This window comes from Neolamprologus brichardi, chromosome 10, assembly GCF_056152115.1.
Source record: "Neolamprologus brichardi isolate AB-2024 chromosome 10, ASM5615211v1, whole genome shotgun sequence".
Taxonomy (NCBI): domain Eukaryota; kingdom Metazoa; phylum Chordata; class Actinopteri; order Cichliformes; family Cichlidae; genus Neolamprologus; species Neolamprologus brichardi.
Window position 1 is genome coordinate 34715070 of NC_142113.1, and position 24760 is coordinate 34739829.

At 45.2% G+C, this 24760-nt stretch overlaps 1 protein-coding gene and 1 pseudogene across 1 annotated transcript in view; both read right to left on the reverse strand.

The window, feature by feature from the left end:
• Positions 1–4019: 4019 nt before the first annotated feature.
• Positions 4020–24760, reverse strand: part of tmprss15 (transmembrane serine protease 15) — a 30427-nt gene continuing 9686 nt past the window's right edge. Inside the window, exons 11-27 of the mRNA XM_087846945.1 lie at positions 22447–22552; positions 18363–18507; positions 18139–18280; positions 14695–14784; positions 14445–14570; positions 14193–14333; positions 14007–14117; positions 13565–13688; positions 13241–13336; positions 9469–9518; positions 9315–9389; positions 9095–9239; positions 8819–9000; positions 8649–8741; positions 5968–6107; positions 4562–4616; positions 4020–4473 (exon numbers count right to left, since the gene is read on the reverse strand). Of these exons, the coding sequence (XP_087703071.1) occupies positions 4340–4473; positions 4562–4616; positions 5968–6107; positions 8649–8741; positions 8819–9000; positions 9095–9239; positions 9315–9389; positions 9469–9518; positions 13241–13336; positions 13565–13688; positions 14007–14117; positions 14193–14333; positions 14445–14570; positions 14695–14784; positions 18139–18280; positions 18363–18507; positions 22447–22552 (1955 nt within the window). The 3' untranslated portion in view covers positions 4020–4339. The remainder of the gene's footprint in view (positions 4474–4561; positions 4617–5967; positions 6108–8648; positions 8742–8818; positions 9001–9094; positions 9240–9314; positions 9390–9468; positions 9519–13240; positions 13337–13564; positions 13689–14006; positions 14118–14192; positions 14334–14444; positions 14571–14694; positions 14785–18138; positions 18281–18362; positions 18508–22446; positions 22553–24760) is intronic.
• Positions 15441–16495, reverse strand: LOC148101048 (uncharacterized; annotated as a pseudogene).

Consider the following 24760-nt stretch of genomic DNA (forward strand, 5'->3'; position numbering starts at 1 on the left):
CAAAATAGTTTCCCACCACAGGAAATTTATTTTGAATGTCTTCATAGTTTTATTTTTGAAATACACCAATTTTTATATACTGCAGGAAAAACTAAATTAAATATTATAAAGCAAATTTGCAAAAAAGCAGCATATGCATCAAAATAAACTATTTCCATCAGTGCAATATGAGTCCTAAGCATCCCAGAAACGACACAGAAAGTCATAAAGTCAAACATAACTTTTAAAAACACCAGTATAGGCTCATGAGGCTCTGATGATAAAAAAACTACATTTCCGCGAAAATGACGTCACTTCCGGTTTCGGGCAGGTCATGGCGGACATGCGATAGTTCGTGCTGATGGAGTAGGAAGACAAACAGCTGATCGGATCAGCAAAGCATGTTTCTGGAATATTATGTTTTTGTTGCTGCAAGTGCTTTTATGCAGTTTTTGCAAAGCTATATGTGGAAGGAAACTGTGACCGAGGACAAGCTGATGGCATAAGATGTAAGTACAACTCCTCCGGTTTCATATGCAAAAAAATTATTGCGCTAGCTTACGTGGTTGCGGTGCTACCGGGATTTATTTATAGTTACGCAAAATGGAGCGTGCCTGCTCTGACCGGCTTCAAAGGGTTAATGAAGGATCTTATCCATTTCAATTTTACCACACCATTCATAACATCAAAGTCAATGGCATTAGCCCCGCCCTCTTCACAATATTTAATCATATCATTATTCTTTATATAATGACATGTGTTCCTCCATATGAGCTAGAGTGGTGCCTCACAGCAGAAAGGTTCCACGCCCACTCTGTGGAGGGTAAACTGCCCACAGTTGTGAATGCTTATCTGGGTGCTAGCCCTGCGTCAGGTTGGAAACCTGTCCAGGTGTGCCCCACCTCCTGCCCCGTGATAGCTGAGATAGGCTACACCCCCTGATGAAGACAGAGCAGTGTGTGAGCCAAACTGAGGGTGAAGCTAAGCTGAGAAATGTGACGTGTCACAAATGAGGAGGAGGTGCAGAGGGTCTGAGTAACAGAGGAGGACGCTGGGACAGGAGGAGGTGCAGAGGGTCAGAGTAACAGAGGAGGACGCTGGGACAGGAGGAGGTGCAGATGGTCTGAGTAACAGAGGAAGACGCTGGGACTGGAGGAGGTGCAGAGGGTTGGAGTAACAGAGGAGGACGCTGGGACAGGAGGAGGTGCAGAGGGTCTTAGTAACAGAGGAGGACGCTGGGACAGGAGGAGGTGCAGATGGTCTGAGTAACAGAGGAAGACGCTGGGACTGGAGGAGGTGCAGAGGGTCAGAGTAACAGAGGAGGACGCTGGGACAGGAGGAGGTGCAGAGGGTTGGAGTAACAGAGGAGGACGCTGGGACAGGAGGAGGTGCAGATGGTCAGAGTAACAGAGGAGGACGCTGGGACAGGAGGAGGTGCAGAGGGTCTGAGTAACAGAGGAGGACGCTGGGAAAGGAGGAGGGTCAGAGTAACAGAGGAGGACGCTGGGACAGGAGGAGGTGCAGAGGGTCTTAGTAACAGAGGAGGACGCTGGGACAGGAGGAGGTGCAGAGGGTCAGAGTAACAGAGGAGGACGCTGGGACAGGAGAAGGTGCAGAGGGTCAGAGTAATAGAGGAGGACGCTGGGACAGGAGGAGGTGCAGAGGGTCGGAGTAACAGAGGAGGACGCTGGGACAGGAGGAGGTGCAGAGGGTCTGAGTTACAGAGGAGGTGCAGATGTTCGGAGTAACAGAGGAGGACGCTGGGACAGGAGGAGGTGCAGAGGGTCTGAGTAACAGAGGAGGTGCAGAGGTTCGGAGTAACAGAGGAGGACGCTGGGACAGCAGGAGGTGCAGAGGGTCTGAGTAACAGAGGAGGTGCAGATGTTCGGAGTAACAGAGGAGGACGCTGGGACAGGAGGAGGTGCAGATGGTCGGAGTAACAGAGGAGGACGCTGGGACAGGAGGAGGTGCAGAGGGTTTTAGTAACAGAGGAGTTGCAGAGGGTCAGAGTAACAGAGGAGGTGCAGATGTTCGGAGTAACAGAGGAGGACGCTGGGACAGGAGGAGGTGCAGAGGTTCGGAGTAACAGAGGAGGACGCTGGGACAGGAGGAGGTGCAGAGGGTCTTAGTAACAGAGGAGGACGCTGGGACAGGAGGAGGTGAAGAGGATTTGAGTAACAGAGGAGGACCCTGGGACAGGAGGAGGTGCAGAGGGTCTGAGTAACAGAGGAGGACGCTGGGACAGGAGGAGGTGCAGAGGGTCAGAGTAACAGAGGAGGATGCTGGGACAGGAGGAGGTGCAGAGGGTCAGAGTAACAGAGGAGGAAGCTGGGACAGGAGGAGGTGCAGAGGGTCAGAGTAACAGAGGAGGACGCTGGGACAGGAGGAGGTGCAGAGGATTGAGTAACAGAGGAGGACCCTGGGACAGGAGGAGGTGCAGAGGGTCTGAGTAACAGAGGAGGAAGCTGGGACAGGAGGAGGTGCAGAGGGTCTGAGTAACAGAGGAGGACGCTGGGACAGGAGGAGGTGCAGAGGGTCTGAGTAACAGAGGAGGAAGCTGGGACAGGAGGAGGTGCAGAGGGTCTGAGTAACAGAGGAGGACGCTGGGAAAGGAGGAGGGTCAGAGTAACAGAGGAGGACGCTGGGACAGGAGGAGGTGCAGAGGGTCTTAGTAACAGAGGAGGACGCTGGGACAGGAGGAGGTGCAGAGGGTCAGAGTAACAGAGGAGGACGCTGGGACAGGAGAAGGTGCAGAGGGTCAGAGTAATAGAGGAGGACGCTGGGACAGGAGGAGGTGCAGAGGGTCTGAGTTACAGAGGAGGTGCAGATGTTCGGAGTAACAGAGGAGGACGCTGGGACAGGAGGAGGTGCAGAGGGTCTGAGCAACAGAGGAGGTGCAGAGGTTCGGAGTAACAGAGGAGGACGCTGGGACAGCAGGAGGTGCAGAGGGTCTGAGTAACAGAGGAGGTGCAGATGTTCGGAGTAACAGAGGAGGACGCTGGGACAGGAGGAGGTGCAGAGGGTCGGAGTAACAGAGGAGGACGCTGGGACAGGAGGAGGTGCAGAGGGTTTTAGTAACAGAGGAGTTGCAGAGGGTCAGAGTAACAGAGGAGGTGCAGATGTTCGGAGTAACAGAGGAGGACGCTGGGACAGGAGGAGGTGCAGAGGTTCGGAGTAACAGAGGAGGACGCTGGGACAGGTGGAGGTGCAGAGGGTCTTAGTAACAGAGGAGGACGCTGGGACAGGAGGAGGTGCAGAGGATTTGAGTAACAGAGGAGGACCCTGGGACAGGAGGAGGTGCAGAGGGTCTGAGTAACAGAGGAGGACGCTGGGACAGGAGGAGGTGCAGAGGGTCAGAGTAACAGAGGAGGATGCTGGGACAGGAGGAGGTGCAGAGGGTCAGAGTAACAGAGGAGGAAGCTGGGACAGGAGGAGGTGCAGAGGGTCAGAGTAACAGAGGAGGACGCTGGGACAGGAGGAGGTGCAGAGGATTGAGTAACAGAGGAGGACCCTGGGACAGGAGGAGGTGCAGAGGGTCTGAGTAACAGAGGAGGAAGCTGGGACAGGAGGAGGTGCAGAGGGTCTGAGTAACAGAGGAGGACGCTGGGACAGGAGGAGGTGCAGAGGGTCTGAGTAACAGAGGAGGAAGCTGGGACAGGAGGAGGTGCAGAGGGTCTGAGTAACAGAGGAGGAAGCTGGGACAGGAGGAGGTGCAGAGGGTCTGAGTAACAGAGGAGGACGCTGGGACAGGAGGAGGTGCAGAGGGTCGGAGTAACAGAGGAGGACGCTGGGACAGGAGGAGGTGCAGAGGGTCGGAGTAACAGAGGAGGACGCTGGGACAGGAGGAGGTGCAGAGGGTCTGAGTAACAGAGGAGGACGCTGGGACAGGAGGAGGTGCAGAGGGTCTGAGTAACAGAGGAGGACGCTGGGACAGGAGGAGGTGCAGAGGGTCAGAGTAACAGAAACTAAGCACACCAAACCAGTTAATGTCGTTCATCACAAGGATTCAATTTGTTGAATTTCATTTATTTTGTTTAGACTGATACAAACACAAAAGAGATTTTAGAATCACAGATTTGATACTTTCTCTACATTCAACACATTTCTGTTCTTGTTGTTACTGATAAACATAAAAAGCTCAAAGCATCTTTTTGGTCACTGTGTTGCTGCCACCTGCTGACAGAGTTGGATATTACGCCATAATGAAAGTTTTAGAATAAAATCTTTATTTCATAGACTTGATTAATGAGATCTTTATTTGAAACAATCAAACTTGATTGATTTCTCTTTGGAAATGTGTTTCCATCTAATCAGCTGACACTGTTAGTGTGTCATGTGACTCTTTTACAATCGGAACATGTCACAGTGGATCTTTAAAGTGTGATGAAGAGGAGGAACGTCGGGTCTGAGCGACCCAGGAAGCAAAGGCCGAGACTCGAGCATAGACTCCGGGTTTCTGAGGAAGTCCACAGCCTGCGCCAAATGAGGTCACACCTGTGAGGAACCAATCAGAGAGCAGCGTTCCGTCAAACCTAATGTGAGGCTTATATCTATATTCTGTGTGTGTGTGTGAGACACCAACCAATCAGAGTCCAGCTTCCATCATCCAGACACATCAGAGGACCACCAGAGTCGCCCTGAAAACACCACATTTAAACTTACACACTTACAGCTTACAGACCCATCAGCACTGAGAGCCTGAGAGTCGCACCTGATGTCTGCATCCATGTTACAGGTTCATGCTTTACTCAGTACGACATGCAAAAGAATCAGCATGTCATGGAGTGGGTGGGAGGTCCAGCATTGTCCTTATCTTGGACAACATCCACCTCTTAGACACCACCCTAAGGGAGTCTGGCCCCACAACGTTACTAGGTTTGTGATCAGTTTATTGAGCCTGTTGGCATCGGCGACCCCCAGCTTGCTGCCCCAGCATGCAACAGCAGAGAGGATAGCACTGGCCACAACAGACTCATAGAAAATCCTGAGCATTGTCGGACAGATGTTGAAGGACTTCAGAGACTCTGGCCCTTCCTGTATAGTGCAACGGTGTTTTAAACCCAGTACAGTTTGTTATCTGCTCTAAGGTATTTATAGTCCTCCACCATAACCACATACGTCATACGTTTGCTGGTCCTCCAACGACTGAACTATACAAACTGAAGTGAATGCTGCAGTACTTCTGTGTAAAGAACTGCAGTTAGGTTCAGACGCTGCACATGTACCTTCATCTGTCCCTGCAGTCTAAAGAAGAGCTGAGGAGGTGACATGCAGAGTGTGTTGTTCAGATATGAATGGTGTCCTCCTTCGGTGTACAGTAAGCTGATGACATAGGGTGGATGTTTAAGGGTTTCTGACTCAGCCCAGCACAGGGTAACCACCATTCGGGTGGATGCTGTGGGTGAGCGTGTGTAAACATCTGCATGAGCTGAATAATGAAACATTTCTTTGATATTGTAGGAAAGTTTTTTTTTTGCATGAGTTTGAACTATCTGAACGGTAAGTACTGGGCAACACCTTCTCCTCTGTCAGTAAGTTTTCGTCAGTGAGCTGAGAGTTATTCAGGGTCTGTTTGGAGGTTGGTTCTTCCTGATAAAGGCTCCGAGTTCTGGTCACTGATTAAATTGATGATGTTTAGTTCAGGACCTCTGAGGGTAAAACCTTCATTCTTTTAGCTGGTTCACCTCAGAGGTTCTTCTCACCTGTCTAACAGCCCTCCACCTTCCTTCTCTGTCTCCACCTTCCTTCTCTGTCTCCACCTGTTCACTGAGGTGGTGAAAACTCTTTTAAAAGTTTTTACAGCTTCTCCTACTCTGCGACATTGAGTTGAATGTTTGGGCTGTTGTTGGAGTCAGAGGATCTAGAACGTTCCTGGTTTTGAATAAGCTGAAGATTTAGGCCTAAGACTTTAAGATCTTTTGGTGCCCAAACTTTAGCATTACCCTGTCTGTGTTATGGTGGATGTTTGGAGTCCAGGTGAGAGGTTACCTGACAGGAGTCGACCCCTCCCTCTTGGTATCCGGCACAGAGCATGCTGGAGGTGATGGTGTACTCGGGTAACTGCTGTTGACACAGATCCTGATCCACCAGTGGAATCTCGGCTTCCTGGAGAACATTGGGGAGAGAACCTGAGAGAGAGAGACAGGAAGTGAGAGTGACTGCTAACATGGACAATAAAGATGATGAGGTGTCGTCCAGTGGTTTTTAAAGTGCAACAGCCCAAACATTTTGGGGGTTTTTTACTTCAGGGAGCGGACATATTTGTACAAGAGGGTAGCGTGTGTTACGGAATAAATATATATTTTTAGTGCTTATTTTCTGTTTATATTGTTTTATAGGCCAGTATAGAAGAAACGCCACTTTGAGTTATAATGTGTGGTAAAGGTCACAGAGTACTGTGTAAGACAGGAAACTCTGCACGCTTTGATCGAAACTATGTGTGACTATGTGTGACGTATAACGAACTATATTATACGCATTTGGCTTGTAATCCTTTAGATTTGCTCAGGATTTGGCGTGTGCTCATCCCTTTCCGGAAAGTAATGCTTGAATAAAATAATTATTATTTTTGACCACAGTGAGTCGGAGTCTTTCTCTGTCAGTAAAAGAATATCAAAGAACCGAATTTGATATGTGCTAACTTATCAGCTGCTAACTTATCAGCTGCTAACTTATCAGCTGCTAACTTAGTTATAAGTCGGCATCCACAGACTGTAGGTGAGCATGATATCACTTGCTCAGCAGTAACATCCATTGCTTCAGTCTTAGCTGCTGCAGGTTAAACCACTCCAGCTCCTTTTTGCTTGTGTTAATGTTAGCACCTTTTTGCTGTGTCAACCTGCCTTTACCATACTATAAGACTATTCCTTATTCAATTCAATTCAGTTTTATTTATATAGCGCCAAATCACAACAAAAGTCGCCTCAAGGCGCTTCATAGATACAGAGAAAAACCCAACAATCATATGACCCCCTATGAGCAGCACTTTGGCGACAGTGGGAAGGAAAAACTCCCTTTTAACAGGAAGAAACCTCTGGCAGAACCAGGCTCAGGGAGGGGCGGGGCCATCTGCTGTGATTGGTTGGGGTGAGAGAAGGAAGACAGGATAAAGACATGCTGTGGAAGAGAGACAGAGGTTAATAACAGATATGATTCAATGCAGAGAGGTCTGTTAACACATAGTGAGTGAGAAAGGTGAGTGGAAAGGAAAAACTCTATCTCCTATAGTAACACTTAGTTCACAGGTGACCCCTTTCACTCCGCCCACCACCTGTTTGACCTGCTGGTTGGTGCCTCAGGTCAATCAGCTCATGTCCCTCCAGACTCACTAACAGCTTCTTCCCCTGAGCCATTCGGACTGTCAGCAAACACTATTCCCCACACCTTCTCCTGCCCACCAATCTGAGCCATGGTCTGAGTAACTCTCATCACTCAGGCCACTAAGTGGTTAGGGCAAGTCCTTTTGCACTACTTTCATGCACTTTGCAACTTGTTCTGTATTTTGTACCTTTCAATTGTTTTTTTAAAAAATTTTTTTAGGAAATATATTTCTCTTGATTGTTCCCTAATCCTGATTGGATCTATTTTGTCTGAATTACATGTTGTTATAATAACCAGTACAGTTCCGTTTCATTCATTCCTATTAAATATGATCTGTAGGGAGAATATTGGAGAATATGTAATTAAAATACTGTCTTCCAAGCAGAGACAGAATTGACAATTAACCTGAATAAAGCGTTTGTTTAGAGTTTGTGCTACAGATGTGGAAGCATTGTACATCCCAATCCAGTATCATAACAAAACTACAGAGTCCGACATTATTTTGGCAAAGAATTATAAGAATTATAATGTTACTGAATTTACGTTTAGCAGTTTTAAATTTCCCTCAGTGTCGCCTGCTCTGGCCCCTGGAAGACAATTGACTATGGTTGCCGGTGTCTGTAGCTTCACATGTCTGAGAATCACCAATTACCAGAGTTAGTGCGCTGCCTTCAGCTCTATCAGCTACAGGGGCCTGGCTAGCTACGGGTGAATGAAGGGTGCGAAGCCGAGTCTCCAATTCCGTAATCCTGGCCTCCAGAGCTGCAAATATGCTGCATTTGTTACAGATATCATTACTGCCAAAGGAGGCGGAGGTGTAACTGACACAATGAGCAGGAAAGTGCAGGAGGGACAGGTGAAGAGGCCATGCTGCTAGCGAGTCGGCTACGAGCTAAGCTAAGATAGAGAATCAGTACAGATACAGTGAGTGAATACTTTGGCTATAAATTAGTGAGTGAGTACACAGAGAGTGTGCTTCGGATGAAGATTAAACTATGAAATAACAATTTATCTATAAGTTTTTAATTAAATTGCTACACAGACAAGCTACACAAAAACATCACTGTGTGTTGGAACCAATGACTGTATACAGTCATTGGTTGGAACAGAAACAGGAAGTGATACTCTACCGCAGAGAGAGCGAAAACCAAGTGACAGCGCCACCCAAAAAGGTAATCATAATAATAAGCCTTAATTTAATTTAAATACGCAAGTTATAAAAGCGTCCTCCCCCTGTACAGGTGTTATGAAGAAGTTCATTGGTAATGAACTTTATGATAGAGAACAGGTGGACCAGTACAGGACGAGACTGTGGAGGTCAAAGGTTGTGCAACCTGGTGCTAGGTTACCGTCAGTGTTTCGGCCCCAGCCAGCGATGAAACATTTTCTTCCTGCTGTGAAGTTCTGACCTTCAGGTGGTAAACACACTGGCTGGACCCACTCTGAAACACACACGCACATTTATCAGCGCCCTGCAGCCTGCCTCCACCCACACCTGTGTTTTTGTGCCGTTACTGACGGGTGAAGTTGATTGGCTGCTGCAGATGCATCATGGCGATGTCGGCCTGTTTGGTCCGTCTGTTGTACTGCTCATTGAAGATGATGCGATCGACTTGTCGGGTCTGAACAGCCTCTGAGGTTTGATCATTCTGAGCGTGAAGGCCGAGAACCGCCGACCATGATTGGAGGTCAACGTTCTTCCTGCAGAGACAGACGTGTACCTTCGTCTTCATGTCCAACATCAACATTAACACTTGTTAGCGCCCCATGCAGGCAGCAGCTGTGAGCCTCTCACCCATAAACGCAGTGAGCTGCAGTCAGCAGCCAGTCACTGCCAATCACTGAGGCTCCACAGGCATGACGTCCCCTCCACTGAAGAGACACTATCCACGGCCATGCACCCTCCTCAGCATTAACCCCGCCCACCACTCGGCCAGCACCTGACAGTTAGCACAACACTACAGTCAGGCTGAAACACGATCAGGATCATGGGTTCAGGTCATTCATGCTCTCACCTTCATCACCAGGTGTCCTGTGCTCTGATTGGTCTGCCTCCCTCGAGACATTTGTGACCTGACGGACTCCACACGCTGAAACACACGTTTCATTTCATACATAAACATCAATTCATTGAGCCTGAAACATGTCTGCATTTCTGAGAGTACTCACGCTGGTTGTTACAGGCCAGTGACATCACTTCCTCTCTGTGGCAAGTTTCACTGTAACACAACAAGCATTAACATCCACAAAGGTCATGGAAAAGACCTGACCCAAGAGCGTGTTTTGTGAGGTCGAAGGTTAGGGAAAAGTCCTGTACATCATATTTCTTGAAAAAGTTGTTGCCCCCCCCAGCTTCACTTACACCTCAATGACCATAATCTCTATGAACAATTTCAGTCTGGTTTCCACCCCAATCATAGCACAGGAACTGCTTTGTTAAGGATTACCTATGACCTTCTGACGGCAGCTGATTCTGATCTCCTATCCATCCTCATTTTTCCTGGTCTTAGTGCGGCGTTTGATACCATTTCTCACAATATCCTGCTGAACCGGTTAGCATCCATTAGCTTTAGTCACACCCCCCTTGCCTGGTTTGCCTCATATCTCTCCGACAGCACTCAGTTTATCCAATTTAAATCACACTCTTCAAGTCTCTGTCCTGTTTCTGCTGGTGTGCCACAGGGTTCAGTATTAGGGCCTCTTTTATTCATCATCTACATGCTCCCTCTTGGTCATATGTTCCAAAAATATAATATAAATTTTCACTGTTATGCTGATGACACCCAGATCTACATTTCTTCTAAACCCAATTCATCCCTCGCACCTACCTCCCTCTCAAACTGTCTTATTGAGATCATTGTTCTCCTCCAATTTTCTTAAACCTAACAGTAATAAAACAGGTTTTACTTGTTGGCACAGCCTCTATCTTAACCAAATCCCACAGTTTTTCCATTAACACTGAAAATTCTCCTACCCTTCCCCGGTTTGCATACTTCCACTTACATAATATTAACTGACTCCGTCCCTTCCTTCCTCACCATACTGCTGCCATCCTCGTCCATAGTCTTAGTACTTCCCGGACTGATTACTGTTGTTCCCTCTTATTTGGTCTCCCTAATAAATCCCTTCATAAACTCCAACTTCTTCAAAATTGTGCAGCTCAGGTCTATTACCCCAATTCTTCAGCAGCTTCACTGATTATCCATAGAAGCCAGGATAAACTTTAAAATCTTACTTCTCACGTAGATTTAGGAAAACCCACCTAAATGTTCATCTCCTCTACCTAAAGGACCTTTTAGCTTCTTTTAATAATGCTATCAGACATGCGAGGGCTGCCTATTTCTCACATTTGGTTACAAAGAGCAGAGGTAATCCTAAGGTGACATTGTTACTCCTGCTCTACCTGTGGCTCCTATTTCATCCAATGAAGACGGAACATTTTCTTTCTTTTCTGCTTGCAAAGATTAATAACATAGGAATAACTTTTTGTCATTCAGCACCTGTTATCTCAATCTCCACCCCATCTCGACCCGTCATCTTGGATACTTTCTCTCCTGTTTCACTACCTGAGCTGGTACAACTAGTCAATTCAGTGAAAGCATCCTCTTGTCCTCTTGACACTGTACCTGCTTCATTATTCAAAAATGTCTTCCAGGTTATTGGTCCATCTGTGCTCACTCTAATCAACTCTTTACTGGCGTCTAGTATAGTTCCAGTTTATTTTAAAAATGCTGCTATTCTCCCGCTTTAAAAAAGACCTCAGCTAGACCCCTCTGTTTGGAGCAGCTACAGACCAATCTCCAAAGTACCGTTAATCACTAAGCTTCTAGAAAAGGTTGTGGCTAAGAAACTTATAGCGGCTCTGGACAAACATGGCATTTGTGATAAGTTTCAGTCCAGCTTTCACAGAGCTCACTCCACAGAACAGCTCTTCTTTGGGTCTATAGTGACATTTTGATGAGTAATGATGCAGGAAAATGCTCAGTCCTCCTTATGTTGGACCTAATATCAGCTTTTGACACTGTTGTCCACCACATTCTCCCCGAAAGGCTTAAACACTGGGTTGGTGTATCGGGTACTGCCTTGGAGTGGTTCTCCTCATATCTCCATCACCGATCTTTTTCTGTGGTGGTCTCCAGTTTTAGGTCATCCTCTACCTCCCTTACTTGTGGTGTCCCTCAGGGTTCGGTTTTGGGGCCTTTATTGTTCTTAATATATCTTCTCCCACTCCAGCACATAATGGGCTCTTTTGAGGACATTTCTTATCATTGTTATGCTGATGATATTCAGTTGTACATCTCTTTTAAGCTCCAGGATTTATCTAAGCTTCAGCGTCTAAATGACTGCTTAGATTCCATCAAACGTTGGATGACTGCAAATTTCCTCCACTTCACTGAGGGGAAAACTGAAGTCCTCGTATGTGCTCCGGACAGATTTGTATCCCAGATAGTGAAAGCCCTTGGTCCTCTCTCAGTGTGTGTTAAATCCTCTATCAGGAATTTAGGTGTCACCTTTGACTCGACTCTCACATTGGATGGGCATGTGAAATCTCTGGTTCGGTCTTGTTTTTATCATTTAAGAAATGTGGCTAAGTTAAGCCCGATTTTATCTCGCTCTGAACTGGAGATTGCTATACATGCATTTATTTCCTCATGCTTGGACTATTGTAACTCTTTGTTTATGTGTCTAAGCAAAGGTTCTCTGGATCGTCTGCAGGTTGTGCAAAACGCTGCAGCTAGGCTGTTGACAAAATCCCCCAAGTCCTCACATGTGACACCATTGCTATTTCAGCTACACTGGCTTCCTGTTAAATTTAGAGTACATTTTAAGATCCTGGTCTTGACATTTAGAGCCTTGTATGGACTGGCACCTGCCTACATCTCTGATCTGCTACAGCCCGATGTCCCCAGCAGGTCCCTGAGGTCATCTGATCAGGGCTTACTTGCTATAAAACAGACTAAGACGAGAACTAAGGGTGATATGGCTGATTGTGACCCACACCATTTTCAAACCTTGGCTCTCATCAGGGGGTCCTTTTGTCCCTCTTTGGGGGGGACACTCTCACGGGTTTAAATCTGGGACTCTCCACCATTTGACCCTAGAACTGAAGAAGCTTCTTGGATGAGAGGTGAAACGTCTTCAAGCAACTCAAAGAAGTCCAGACGCTTTTCTTTGCAAGCTCCTTAAATGACGATGACCTGGATGACTGAGAACCTTCACAGACATAAGGGTGATAGAGCTTTTGCCACTGTGGCCCCAAAACTCTGGAACTTTCTCCCTCATACATTAATAACTGTGGACTCTGTAGTTGTTTTTAAAAAACAACTCAAAACTCACCTTATTAAAACAGTTTTTGGTTAAATTTCTGCCTGCTTTATATTGAGTGTTTTACCTTTTTATTTATTTGTTATCTTATGTGCAGCACTTTGTGATTCTGTCTAGAAAGGTGCTACATAAATAAAATGGTATTTATTATTTATTTATTATTTATAAGTGTATCCAAATATCTTGTCCTTCCTATCTGTGTGATCTGCTTCATATCACCACTGTTTCCCTCTCAGATCCTCATCTGCCATCATCTTGTTCCTTCTGCTTGTCTTACCACTATGGGGGACAGAGCCTTCAGCTCCCCAGCTCTAGAACTCTCTTCCACCAGCCATAAGAAATGTAGACTCTCTTCCCTTATCTACAGCTCAAAACACATCTGTTCAAACCTGCTTATTCGCTTTAGTGCTGATTTTATCTGTTGTCAAGCAATTTTAACTTATTTTATGTATTTTAATAACTATTTTCCTTTTTATTTTTTCTTTTGTAAGGTGACCTTGGGTTTCTGAAAGGTGCCCTCAAATAAAATGTATAATAATAATAATAATAATAATAATAATAATTATTATTATTATTATTATTATTTCTGGTTCTAGTTCTGGTTTGGTTCTGGTACCTGATGTTGGTTTTCAGTGTCCCATCATTGCTGATTGTGATGAGAGCGAACGGCGAGTCTTGTGGCCGAGCCGGCAGGAACAAGGCCTTCCCGGACCTGCAGGAAACAAATACCAGATCTGAGTCTACGGGCCTCTTCAACATTTCCTGTTTCTGTTGGAACCTTCAGTCCAGCTGGAACAATCAGGCTCACCTGACAGACAGATGTAAGAAAAAATTAGCTGTTCTTCAAAGTTTCCAGGATTTCTGTATTTAAAAATCAAACTGTGTTTAACACTCAAACAGTTCGACTAAAGTCCTCAAGCATCCAGAGAGAAGTAGTTACCTGTATCCGAGGTACTGACAGGTGAAGTTAGACAGTTGAGAGCTCCAGGTGTCAGTGCACACCGTGAACAGAGAAGAGACAATTTGAACCTGAAGCCGACTGGAACCATTTACCTGCAACATAACTGATACACAAACTTCTTAAAACCTGAAGCAGAACAGGTGCTGTGGACAAACTGGGGTCACGTGACTAATTTAAGAAGATGTTAGAGAACTTCCTTGTCACTGTCTTTAGTGAACATCTGTTCTGAGTCGATGAGCTCATCCACCAACACCCACCAACACCAACCCACAAACACAAAAAACTCCTACTGACATTAAATTATATAAAATATTTACAGATTATTAGATTCTGTTTAGAGTCACACACTTTGGGGGCAGCATGAAATCAAAATGACCTGATACTGTGTATTTATTATCAGTATTGATTATGAGTGATTTACCACATTTGGCTTCATCAGAGCTGTCGGGACAGTCGACCACACCATCACACTGATTGTTACCATGGATGCAACTTCCTGTTTGACACTGGAACTGACCATCAGCACACGGAGCTGTTCAAATGTCACATGAGCTGTCAGTAATCAATCAGTACATCTTTACTGTCTCTTCACGTGCGATGAGCTCACCTGGTGACCCCAGGTTGACCCCAGAGGTGAAGTTGGCTCTGAATCCTTTCCCAGAAACTGAACTGTCTGTATAGAACCACACTGTAACTTGATTGGCTGTTGAGAAGAAGTCATGGGTGGGGCCATTTCCTGTGAGGACAGCTGGGTAAGACAAAAAGAGAGATGTTATCACTTGGGTCAGCGTAAAATTCACTTGGACGTCTTCTGGTGAGGATAAAGCTGCAGAGGATTGTGGGTAAAACACAACCTCACCCAGTAAGGTGGAGTTAGGCCCCGCCCCATCCCGCACTTCCACCATATCACTGGATGCTTCAATGTCAAAGTCCAGGAAGTGGAGCTGAATATTGTGACCTTCCCCAGCATGCAGAGTCCACAGACCTGCAACAGAACAGCATTATGAGTAATTACAACCTGCTGCCAGGTAAAAGCGTCACACGTTCTCAAGTGAAACCAGTGATCATGTGTAAATACAGGTAGGCTGAAAGCAGACAGGTTTACTCACACTCTGCCCCATTCCCATAGGATTCTGGGTAGTTTGGTGTGTTGAATGTAGAGTTTGGCTCCCAGAGGTCAAACGGGCCTCCACAGTCAGCTGGACCAATCAGGGAACAGAGGTCATTATCACAGGTATGTCATTTGATTGTTGGTTTTTTCTCTGTATGTATTACTGTAGGGTCTACCTTACAATATAGCGCCTTGAGGTGACTGTTGTTATGATTTGTCGCTGTATAAATAAAATTGAATTGAATTGACTGGTACAAAGGACAACTAGTGACATCATTAAATTATCAGACAAAAGATTCAGTTCAGCTGCTATATCTTATCTGTATGGAAGTATGGTTATTTCTCACCGAGTCTGTGGTGGTGGTGGTGGTGGGGGGGGGGGGGGGGGGGGTTCTCTGCTGGTATGTGGGTGGGGTTTGTTTCTCACTGCAAGCTCTGCATGCAGCGCTGCGGGGGCCTTGTTTTCCTCTGCTGGGATAACTTGTTTGGACACACCTTCTCATTTAATAGTTTTTCTTTATTTTCATGACTGTCTACATTGTAGATTCTCACTGAAGGCATTAAAACTATGAATGAACACATGGAATTATGTAGTAAACAAAAGTATGAAGTAACTCCAAACATGTTTTATGTTTTAGATTTTTCCAAATAGCCACCCTTTGCTTTGATTACTGCTTTGCACACTCTTTGGCATTCTCTCAAGGAACTTGAGGTGACTGTATATCAAAAATAAATTCTGGTACTCTACCAGAGGCCTGAGAGCTTCGGGGTCCTGCAGTATCTTACCTGTTCCTAGGACAGAGATCTCTGATGTTGTTTCTGGGATCTGTTGGAGCCACTCGCCCAGTTTGGAGATCACTGAATGGTCTGATAACCACTGTTACCTTCAGCCTCCACATCTTCTCGAGCTCTTCTCTGAGCCCTTGGTACTTGTCCAGCTTCTGGTGTTTCTTTTTCGTGACGTTGCTAAAATTTGGTATAGCTACATCTATCACTTGGAATGTTTTCCTCTGCATGTCTACCACCACTATGTCCGGTTGGTTAGCCACCACCATTTTGTCCGCCTGTATCTGGAAGTCCCACAGGATCTTAGCTTGGTCATTCTCCACCACCCTTGGGGGCGTCTTCTGGACCTCCAGACCATATTCAGCACAGATGTTCCTGTACACTATGCCGGCCACTTGGTTATGGCGTTCCATGTATGCCCCGCCTGCTAGCATCTTACACCCTGCTGTTATGTGCTGGATTGTCTCTGGGGCATCTTTACACAGCCTGCACCTGGGGTCTTGCCTGGTGTGATGGACCCCAGCCTCTATGGATCTTGTACTCAGAGCTTGTTCCTGTGCTGCCATGATTAGTGCCTCTGTGCTGTCTTTCAGTCCAGCTTTGTCCAGCCACTGGTAGGATTTCTGGATATCAGCCACCTCCGCTATCTGCTGGTGGTACATACTGTGCAGGGGCCTGTCCTTCCATGAAGGCGCCTCCTCATCCTTCTCAGTCGTGGGTTTCTGCTGCCTGAGGTATTCATTGAGCACGGCTGGGGCCATCTTACTGATGTATTTGTGGATGTTTGTTGCCTCATCCTGGACTGTGGTGCTGACACTCACCAGTCCCCGGCCCCCTTCCTTCCGCTTAGCGTACAGCCTCAGGGTGCTGGACTTGGGGTGAAACCCTCCATGCATGGTAAGGAGCTTTCTTGTCTTGATGTCAGTGGCTTCTATCTCCTCCTTTGGCCAACTTATTATCTCAGCAGCGTACCTGATCACGGGCAGGGCGTAGGCTGACCCTCTGCATGTGCCTGTTCATCTTAGCCGCTATGACACGAGCTTCCATGTGGTACTGAGGCAGGTTATTGGTCGGTAGTTGGAGGGGACCGGTCCCTTCTTGGGGTCCTTGAGGATCAGGACTGTCTGGCCTTTGGTTAGCCATTCTGGGTGTCTCTTGTCAACTAGCAGCTGGTTCAGTTTGTGCTGCCAGGCGCTCGTGGAGTGCAGTCAGCTTCTTTAGCCAGTAGGCGTGAACCATGTCGGGGCCTGGTGCTGTCCAACTCTTCATACTGGAGACCCTTTCTTGGATATCTGCCACTGTGATGGTAACTGGACCCTGTTCAGGGAGGTTGCTGTGGTCTGCCCTCAGATACACTAGCCACTGAGCGTTGCTGTTATGGGTTGTGTCCTTCTTCCATGTGCTCTTCCAGTATTGTTCCGTCTCCAGCCTTGGTGGTGCTGTTCTCATATTGTTCCCCTGCAAATGAGAGTACACCTTAGCTGGTTCTGTGGAGAACAGCTGGTTTATTCTCCTGCCTTTGATCTCTCTGGTGTACCTCCTCAAGCGGGTGGCCAAAGTCGTGAGTCGTTGCTTGGCAGTTTCCAAGGCCTCAGGTATGGACAGCTTGCTGTACTTCTTAGGCACCTTCTTCAATGCACTTTTCTGCAGCTCCGATAGTTGGCTAACCTCCCTCTGTGCTACCTTGATCTTAGCCTCTAGCCTCCTTCTCCATGCTGCCCCATGTGGCTGTTCAACTTGTAGCCAAGCATCTCATTGATCACTGCTGCCGTGGTGTAGATCAGCTTGTTAGTGTCGGTAATCGTGGCTGTAGGTATCATTCGTAGTGCTGCATTAACATCCTCTAGCAGACCTTCTGAGGGTACTTCATGTAGTCTTGGTAACCGGCTATGGGGGGGTCCAGGTTTCAAGCTTGGCCATGATCCTATCTTTCAGGTCAGTTCCTCTCACACTCAACGATCCTTCTTTTGTCGCAATTGGGGCTTAGTACCCAATCTCGGGTGGGGGTGATGATATCTCCCCCCTGACCTGGCAGGCTTCCCCTTGCCGTAGCATTTGTGTTGTACCTTGTCAATCTCTAGCTGTGAGAGCAGTCCCTTCTTTCGAATGTTGGAACACTGAGCTAATAGTCTATCTATCTATCATCCATAAATATAGATAGATAAATACACACGCCATCAAACGGTTTAACTCCTTGCTGCAGGTGCGGGGGAGGGGAAACAGGAAGACAGAGGGGGCGGGAACAACGAAGCTGCAGTGTTTTTGGACTTCCAATAGTTGAAATGTGCAACAAACTTTGTCTGTCTACATCTCATCAATGAGTATATTTCACTAGTATTCTGATTTATTCTTATTATATATTCTGTATTTATATATATGTGTGTGTGTGTGTATATATATGCTATAGTTTTATGCCAATGTTCGTACTCTCATTCCCCTTTATTTGATATTCTAACTCTGCAACTTCTGTCGCTGTTCTGCTAATCTAATCTAATCTAATCTAATCTGATCTAATCTAATCTAATCTAATCTAATCTAATCTAACCTAATCTGATCTAATTTAATCTAATCTAACCTAATCTGATCTAATCTGATCTAATCTGATCTAATCTGATCTAATCTACTTGGTATGGGGAGGAGGGGATTTTTTTCTCACCTGGTATGGGGGGTGTGGTTGTTGGAGGTGGTACATTGGTGGGTTCAGGGGGGGCGGGCCCACAGGCATCAGAGGTCAGTGTGATGTCATCCAGAGCAATGTCATTCAACATCCCTCCTTTCTTCAGAGCTTCAAACGCCACCTTCAGAGGTCAGAGGTCATGCCAATGAATCACTTATTGATCACCTGACTGATCTGTGGACTTCCTGTGTGATTTCACTGACCATAGCCTCTGATGTCAGGTTAAGGGTCACCTGGCCATAGTTCCAGGTGTCGCCATAGTCACCATCTTTCTGGAACATGGTAACATCAGATTCCATCAGCAGCCGGACTCTGAGCTGGTGAACATCCTGTCCAAACATGTGGTACCTGCCCACAGTTATGCACCATAATCAGATCACATCTGTACGCTGATTGTGCAGTTTAATTCAGAGCAGCTTAAAATACTATGTAAGGCTGCCACTAAATTAACAGATTGCTTGGACAGGTTGAACACTTAGAAATGTAAAAATACATAAAAATGTTATGTAGAACTGTGAGGATCACTCTTCAAACCTTTGATCTGATTTAAATAAACACAAGGTAATTAGGAAGATAGAACCCAGCTGGGGGAAAACAAAGCACAGGTGAACTAAATCAGACTAATGAGACAGGGGAAGGAAAGCAGAACACAGTGCACACTGGACAAGAGACTATCAAAATAAGACAGGAAGTAATGAACACAGTGACTCAGGCCTAGAGACACAAACTTGACCAGTGTCAGAAGCCAAAAACACAGAGACAAGACTGAGGGTACGGAATGGGAATACAAAGGGACCATGACAATGCCAGCCCACTCAGCTGAACCCACTCACCTGATACCCTCTTATTAGCAATCCAGAGGCGCTCTATTTAAAGAGTTTCAGCATGCATAAACTCACTGCTGCCTCTGCAAAATGCTATACTACACCAAACTGACTGGAAGAACGAGCAACATCTCTTTTTTTTAGGGATGCACCGACAACCGATACTGGTATCGGTATCGTGGCCGATACCCTTAAATGTGTGCATACTCATACTCATAAAAGTTAATCGATACCATGAACCGATACCAACTTATTTCATGAGTCAGAGGGTGGCTTGTCATTTCTGTTGTAATTTTTTAGATTGGCCACTAGGGGGACATGTCGCGCTAAACAGGAACAGGCTTAGGTGAGGGAGACTAGCGGCTCCAGATAAAAAACAAACAAACTGGAGGCTACCGTAGCTTCGCTAAACAAAATGTCAACAGTGTGGACTTTACTTCATAATATGTGAAGAAGACAGAAGCAAGGTCAAGTGCAAACTGTGTACTGGTAAGGTGACCAGGGGAGAGAAAGAGAGTACATCATCCAATACAAGCAATTTAATCAAACATCTGAGGACACATCATGTGCTGGAGTACATGATGTGTCCTCAGTTTGCTAAGGCTAACTCAAGACCAGAACAGCCAACTTTAACTGAGGTTTTGGAAAAGCGAAAAAAATGTCAAGAGAAAATCCACGGACGTTTAAAATAATAACAGAGGCTCTGACTCAGTTTATCGCTCTGGATGATCAGCCACTGTCAGTCGTGGAAAACATAGGATTTTGCCGTCTTCTCAGCATACTCGAGACGCGAGATTCCCAACCACCCATACATCACGGACATAATGGCGCCAACACATTTTGAAAAGGTAAAAAAACACATGCATAATCTCATGCATCAGGTTTCAGCCTTAAGTTTCACTACAGACATTTGGACAAGCAGTGTGCGCTCGATGTCACGCCTCAGTTTAACGGCGCAGTGGATTGATGAGGAGTTTGTTCGTCATCAAGTCACACTACATGCAAAGTCGTTCAGGCGCTCGCACACTAGCTAAACCATCGCAGCTGCTTTTCAATAGCATGCCCCAGATGTGGGATATACTGAAGACGTCCATCCACATAGTGCTCCGGGACACCGCAAGAAATATGATAAAGGCCATGAGTGATGGTGAGCTGCCCAGCCTACCTTGTACTGCTCACACTCTCCAGCTGGTTGTTCATGAGGGCCTTCTGTCACTGAAGAGTGTTGCTGATGCGGTGGCAGTTCGCCGCAAAATAGTTGGACATTTTAAACATTCTGCTCTGGCCAGCTCCCGTCTCAAATACATTCAATTACAGATCAACCAGCCTGAGAAACGGCTCCAGCAAGATGTTCAGACCCACTGGAACAGCACGTTTTATACGATACAATCATTGATTGAGCAGAAACGGGCTCTGGGAATATTCGTGTCTAAATATGGACTCCCTGATACGCTCATGACTCACCAGTGGACATTGCTGGAGAAAGGGATATCTGTTCTGGGTCCATTCGAGGAGTTAACTCGAAAAGTCAGCTCTGCAGATGCAGACATCACTCCAGCAGTCACAGTGCTCCACAGATTTCTAACAAGGGAGACTGATGAGGACCGTGGGATCAAAGCAATGAAAGGAACCTCGGCTGCAGCTGTCAGGACGCGGCGCACTGATGTGGAGGAAAACCCACTCTATGGCATCGCCACTCTACTCGATCCCAGGTGAGTGTGTGCCTGTGTGTTTACCTTTGACTGTGTGTGACTGTAATTGTGTGCCTGTGTGTGAATATGACTCTATGCAACTGTGTGTATCTGTGTAGTTAACTGTGTGAGACTCCAGCTTTGAGATTGGCTATCTATATGTAAATATGAGTGTGTATGTATCTGTGTGTGACTGCAAAAAAATAGGATGCTAACCTATTGTCAGCTAACCTTTTTCTTTCTCTGTTTTAAATATAAAAAACATTATTTTTTCCAGCACAATAGCTGCTGCAAATGCCAAAGACATTCTGAAACGTGAGCTGCTAAGGTTGCCTGGAGACAAGCAGGAGCATCATGACCTGAATGAACCACCGTCAAGAAAAGCACGCAGTGACCAGCCCACTACTAGTCTGGACAGCGTGTTTGATGAAGTTGCTGATTAGGTACCAGCATCGGTGGGCAGAGTTGTGGTGGTTCTAGTGTAGACTTGGAGACATATCTTGGAGAGGCCGCAATTTTACGAGAAGACAAATCACAACAATGAAAAATGTTATGTGAATCTGAAAGCTGTAGACAGCGCTAAATTGTTCACTGTTATTTTGTTTGGATATAATATGGATATTCTGCAATCATTTAACAGAAGTGTTTATTTTATTCTGAAACATAATTTTTATTTATTTTATTCTGAACAGAAGTGTTTATTTTTCAATCTGAAAGATGGAGACAGTTCAAAATACTTTAGTTATTTTGTTTGTTTGTTTACAATATGGACATTTTGCAATAATTTAACAGAAGTGTTTATTTTTTAATTGAAATTTTATTTTTCTGGTCATTTTTATTAATATTTTATTTTTTATCCGCAGAGAATAAAATAAAACCTGTCCTCCAATACATTGAATTTTTTTCCATGTGTGTGGTGGAAGTATTGGTTTTTGTGCTTGTTTTTGGCAAGTAGTCAGATCCAATTATCGCTAGGCTTAAAAAGATTTGTACTTTTTTCCTACAGTTCATCCTGGCTTTTTCAGTTTTTCAAAATGAAGCTTTAATGAGCTTCTGTAGTGTAAAAGGTCTCTTTGTAGTCAACAGGTTGCCTTTGCAAGTGGTGTCATGTTTGCTGGAGTTAGATGATACATTTAAAGTCTGCATTTTTCTCTCTGAAGTTTGGAATTTGTAGACTTTAACTAGCAAACTGTCCATCTACACCAAGTGGTGCAAGACCAAAGCTAGGAAGATTATGATGACCTCTCCCATCCCAACAATGGACTCTTCTCACTGTTGAGGTCTGGGAAGCGCTTCTGCTCCCTTAAGGCCAAAACAGAGAGAATGAGGAGGAGCTTCTTCCCCCAGGCTATTCGGGCCCTGAACCAGGTGTAGGACTGGACTCTCCCACACATCACATCACCACACGCACTCTGGTTTTTCTTCAGGCACACTTCCTATAATTTATAATCTCTTTCTGCTATTTGCACATTTTTCTTTACTGTAAATTTCTAAGTTAAATCTGTAAATTTTGTATAACCTGTAAATTGTAAATACTGTAAAACCACTGTCATTTAATGGTCGGGCATTGCATTGCACAGCTACAAGCATTTCACCTCATGTCATACTGTGTATGGTTGTGTGTGTGACAAATAAAATTTGAATTTGAAAAAAACACGTTTGAATTACTTGTTCTCTTTTAAAGAAGTGTCATCCTTGCAGGCTGATTCTACATAAATAGATGATATCACATGAGTGCCCAGTGGTGTAATTTAACAATGATATTTTGTTACCAGAAGCTCAGACACATGGGCTGCATGGATGGAGTCAGAGGAAGGCTGTCGAGCCTGAAGCTCTTCTCCCATTGGCCAGGACTCTTAGAAGTGACAATGTAGAAACCTGATGGCATTCAATACAAACTGATTAATTGGAATCAATCTTTAACCCTTGTGCTGTCCATGGGTCATTTTTGTCCTCTAAAGAAATCTTTTGCTATCAAAAATGTGTTTTTTATTCATTAAATGGTCTGAAAATAACAGAAGTTATTCATTACTATACTATGCGTGATTGGAATAAGTTTTAAGTAATTTGATTTATTTATGGGGTTTTTATTGGATTTTATAACACCTGCTGTCCTCAGGGGTCAAAAATGACCCCAAAGTACAAAGTGTTGCAAAGAGCCGTATTTTCACAACATACTGCTTTCAAACATCTTTGATCTTGGATCACTGATGTGTGGGGTCAAGCAAAGGTCATAACAACCACAACAACAACAACAACAGGCAGCACAATGAGGAGGCAGGTGCTCTATATTCAATGAAAGTTTATTTACACAGCACCGAATCACAACAACAGTCGCATCAAAGTGCTTCGTATTGTACGGAGCCCCGCAGGGGACATGGGAGAAAAAAAAATTAAGACGGACTTTTGCAAGATCTCGCAAAACTAACTCGGGATCTCGCAAAAGTTTTGCGAGATCTCCCAAAACTAACTCGGGATCTCGCAAAACAAACTCGGGATCTTGCAAAACTTTTGCGAGATCTCGCAAAACAAACTCGGGATCTCGCAAAACTTTTGCGAGATCTCGCAAAACAAACTCGGGATCTCGCAAAACTTTTGCGAGATCTTGCAAAACTTTTGCGAGATCTCGCAAAACAAACTCGGGATCTCGCAAAAGTTTGGTTTTTTTTGTTTTTTTTTTCCTCCTTTTTTTTTTCCCGCCTTTTTTTTTCCCTCCTTTTTTTTTTTTTTTTAAACTTTATTTAACAAACAATGAGTATACAACATACGAACAGATGAAGTATACAAAACAACAGAACATGAACACAAATAGCCAGGGGTAAAAGAAAAAGGTAACAATTATAAGAATACATCTCGCAAACGTTTTAGCCGCATTCTTCGGACGCTGGCTCGAAGCCAACCGGGCGGTCGAGGCACGATGTGCCGGGAAAGCGGTGTTCCTCCCGGCTGTAGTAGGTCTCGACCTCCCGTTAGCTTCGAGCTAATGGGAAGAATGCGGCTAAAACTTTTGCGAGATCTCGCAAAAGTTTTGCGAGATCCCGAATTTGTTTTGCGAGATCTCGCAAAAGTTTTGCGAGATCCCGAGTTTGTTTTGCGAGATCTCGCAAAAGTCCGTCTTAATTTTTTTTTTCTTCCGTTTTTTTACCATGTTGTGCAAAGCAATGACCAGCAGGACAAAGCACATATTGTCCTCTAGTATAATGAGGAGGAAGAATCAATGTTCAGGAAGATCCAGGGTCAGAAGATAATGAAAATATAGCTAATATTTAGAGCACATGCTACCCTTTCTCTGAAAAAGCACATCACCCACCTGCAGAAGTGGAAGAAGGCTATGAAGTGAAGAAAAGTGATGAAGAATCTGAACTATGTTCAAGTAGGTTCTCAGGCCTCCAGGACATGGTAGTCTGAGGAGCTTGGAAAGAAAGTGACTGGGCTTCTTGAAGTTTGTTGAATTTTCAGAATGTGAAACTGAAATGGAAGATGTGTCAGAGGACTACACATCTTTCATTTCAATTATGATGAAGACAAAGAATCAAGCAGGAAAGAGGAGTCAGCTGAGACAGAGGAGTATTTGCAGTAATGTGAGGAAACATTGATCTGGTCTTCTATCCTTCCCAGTGTCAGACAATGCATGAGTCTCTCATGTGCCTCAGAGAAAGACGATCTACCACAGTCCAAGCACATGTGCCAGGTCCCATACTCCTTCAGTTGCTTTTCTACTCGAGTACTGAAAGCATTACACACAGTGTATTCTGCTTGTATTCTGCCTTTGAACGTTTACATGCCAATGGATGCATCAGAGACCAAGTTGGGGTTCAGTAACTTGCCCAAGGACACCTTGGTAAGAACTCCAGACTAGAGCACACAGAGATTGAACCAACAACCATCCAATCAGCAGATGAGCTGCTCTGCAGCCAACTCAATGACAAAAAAGGAGGGACAACGAGAGAGGAAGAAAAATGGATCGAATGCAGCTGTAGGCGTATGTGGGTGTGTTGATTCTTACTGCCGTGCATCCAGTAGAGTCGCTACGGCCAGTTTATGACATCCTGAGTCTGGTAGAGAAGTTTTAAAGGTGACACAAGA